This window comes from Pelmatolapia mariae, linkage group LG20 (assembly GCF_036321145.2).
Source record: "Pelmatolapia mariae isolate MD_Pm_ZW linkage group LG20, Pm_UMD_F_2, whole genome shotgun sequence".
NCBI classification, from domain to species: Eukaryota; Metazoa; Chordata; class Actinopteri; order Cichliformes; family Cichlidae; genus Pelmatolapia; species Pelmatolapia mariae.
In genome coordinates this window covers 35,420,574-35,423,197 of record NC_086244.1, presented here as the reverse complement: position 1 = coordinate 35,423,197, position 2,624 = coordinate 35,420,574, and the positions used below count along the sequence as shown (strand labels likewise).

The window sequence follows — 2,624 nt, the reverse complement described above, 5'->3', positions numbered from 1 at the left end:
ATAGACTCTAACATACATGCAATAAGAGACACGTTTTGCTACTACCCCAAATTAACTTTCTGGGACTCATATTCCCAAGGCAGTTTCTGATATAATACAGATTTGAGCCCCACCATCTCTCCATAGAGACATCTGTGGGTGACCAGAGCACGGCATACCAGTGTAAATGCCTTCAACTCCTTAACTGCACGCAGAAGCCTTTTCCTGCGATGGGAATCCTCTTCCTGGATATCTGAAGTCCTTTCTTTTTTTAAAGATAGAAAGGAAAAGAAAAATCTGAAATATCAAATATCAGGGTGCTTTGATGGATTTCATCCTTAGTAGCAAATGTTGATCAGCTATTTCTGAATGACCGCCAGCGAGTAGACCATGACAGTAGAGATTGAGTTGTTTGGGCCACTGGATAAAGTCTGAGTGCTTTTCTGCCTGATCACCAGCCAGATAAGTGTGCATAGATACAGGTGTAACGTACATGTTTTGGGGTTTGTGTCCCTGTGTTATGGTTTGAGATTCTAAATAGCACTGAAACAACTGACATTGTGGGAATGTACTAATACTGATCCATGTGCTATTCCGCACCCCTCACCCCCATCATCTTTCTTATTTTACTCTTTCTGCTATCCTGAAAGAAAAGGCATAAAAGAAAGGTATCTACACTGTTTGCCATTTTATTCACCGTGGTGCGTAACTCTGCTATTTTGTCACGCTCTCCAAAGCCCTGAGGCTTGACTAACACATGATGGGCAGACAGATTACAGTGAATGTTAATGAGGGTTATTTAGCTGTCTCCACCACTTCCCCTAACACAGACAACAGGATACTCTGGTCAGTGTGCCACACGCTTTTAATCTCTTCTCTTTTTTTTGTGTGGGCAGATCACAGACTGGACAGAATGGAAGTGAAGGTTTTTGTGGATGGTATCCCACGGGTGGTATGTGGAGTAACAAGGGAAACAACATGCCAAGAAGTGGTCCTAGTGCTGGCTCAAGCATTGGGTGCGTACACAGCATGCTGGACATTTTCTACTTGGTGATAAAGGTTATTTTGATATGCTGACGAATCCTCATTCTTTGCTTGTTCTTTAGGTCAACCCGGGCGCTACACGTTACGGGAGAAATTTAAAGACTTTGAGCGGTGCATGACACCCGAGGAACATCTTCTGGAGACCCTGGAGAGGTACGGTGAGCAGTCCAAGGAGGTCCAGCTCAGTCTATTCCACAGAGGAGCATCTGTTTTGGATGAAATGGGCAAAGCAAAAGTAGGACGATATCAACCCTGTCCGCCATTAAGGAAGAAAGATGTAGGTTCCAGAATGAGGAGGAGTAGTGGCTCCCTGAGCCTGCATCGCCAAAGCTTGCCAATGTTATCCTGCTTAAGGGAAGAAGGTGAGAAGAAGCAAGAAGACCTGAAAAGGCCTAAAAGAAAGTCTCTGACACTCATGGAGGAGGCCTGGGACTGGCTGGAAAGTCTGGGGAAAGGAAAGGTCTATAGCACTGCCCATGATAAGGAAAGCAGTAAGTCGGATAAAAGGAACCGCATCTCTTTGGATTTCTCACTCACTGTGGAAAAAGATAACTCTGGTAGCATTAGCAAAGGCAAAGGGAAAGGTCAAAAAGCTTTGAAGTCAGAACTGGACCATCAAACCTCCTGCTGCATAGGAAATCAGACAAGGGGTAAAGAAAGCAAACACTCTAAAAAAACAAATGAGGCAAAATCCAACCTGTGTGGTTCAACTGCTGCCAGGACTGAGGAGAAAAATACTCTCAGAGAAACCATAATATGTCAGCTCAAGTCCTTGCAGGATCTACAGGCCCAGATAACACGTATAGACAGGCAGATTTTTGACCTCGAGGAACGTCAAAGGGCCAGAATCGCTGAACAGCAAGCACAAGAGAGGATAGTGGAAGAAGAGATGGAGCAGATCAGGTTTTGGGAAAACGAGTTACAATCAGAGGAAGGTTACGAGAAGGATTTGCAGTATCAGTTCCTCGAGATGAGAGCGAAGGCCGTGGAGTGCAAGGCTAAACTGGAGGAGTACAAGTGCAAAATGCAGCGGCTTGATTTTTTCAGAGGTGCCGCTCAAGAAGATTCTGAGACGGCTTCAAAACTCAGCTCAAATTGTGCCAGTGAAATTCACGCCGCTTCGGCCCAGGATGGCAATCTGGAGCAGTCCAGTGCAGATGGGAGTGTAAATGTCAACAGGAAGTTCTTGCCCAGAGAAGACGCCAGCCATCCTCACGCTCTAGTTCATCCAAACCAAATAAAGGAGCGGCGGCCCACTGGACCCACCGAGCTAAGGGAGTGGTGGACACGCTGGTCAGAAGCCCATAGATCTCAATCGCAGACTCAGAAGGTGATTCACCGCTCTGAGCTCACTATATATTTGAGCAGTACCAAGGTTTAGAATCAATGTCCTGGCGTTAAGACAATGATCCTTCACACTTTCCATTCTAAATTTATTACCAGTGCTTACTGCATGTTCTGGGCTGGGATAAAGCCCGTCAGCATGTATTGTTGAACTTTAATTGTTCCTCAGTTTATTTACCTTCAGTGGGTTCAAAATTATTAAACAGATCATTAAAAAAAAACTGGTCCTTATTAATTTAAGAGAAAGAAGGAGCTGA

General features: G+C 44.9%; 1 protein-coding gene across 1 annotated transcript; it reads left to right on the top strand.

The window, feature by feature from the left end:
- Positions 1-892: 892 nt before the first annotated feature.
- Positions 893-2,404, top strand: rassf11 (Ras association domain family member 11). Its single transcript, XM_063463262.1, has 2 exons — positions 893-995; positions 1,086-2,404. The coding sequence occupies exons 1-2, from the start codon at positions 893-895 to the stop codon at positions 2,402-2,404; spliced, it is 1,422 nt and encodes a 473-aa protein (XP_063319332.1).
- The last annotated feature ends 220 nt before the right edge of the window (positions 2,405-2,624 follow it).

What these genes read in the sequence shown, in the direction of transcription:
- rassf11 (XM_063463262.1), top strand. Translation starts at nt 893, where the DNA reads ATGGAAGTGAAGGTTTTTGTGGATGGTATCCCACGGGTGGTATGTGGA. An exon ending in AGTGCTGGCTCAAGCATTGG is followed by an intron (nt 996 to 1,085) that starts GTGCGTACACAG and finishes CTTGTTCTTTAG; the next exon opens with GTCAACCCGGGCGCTACACG.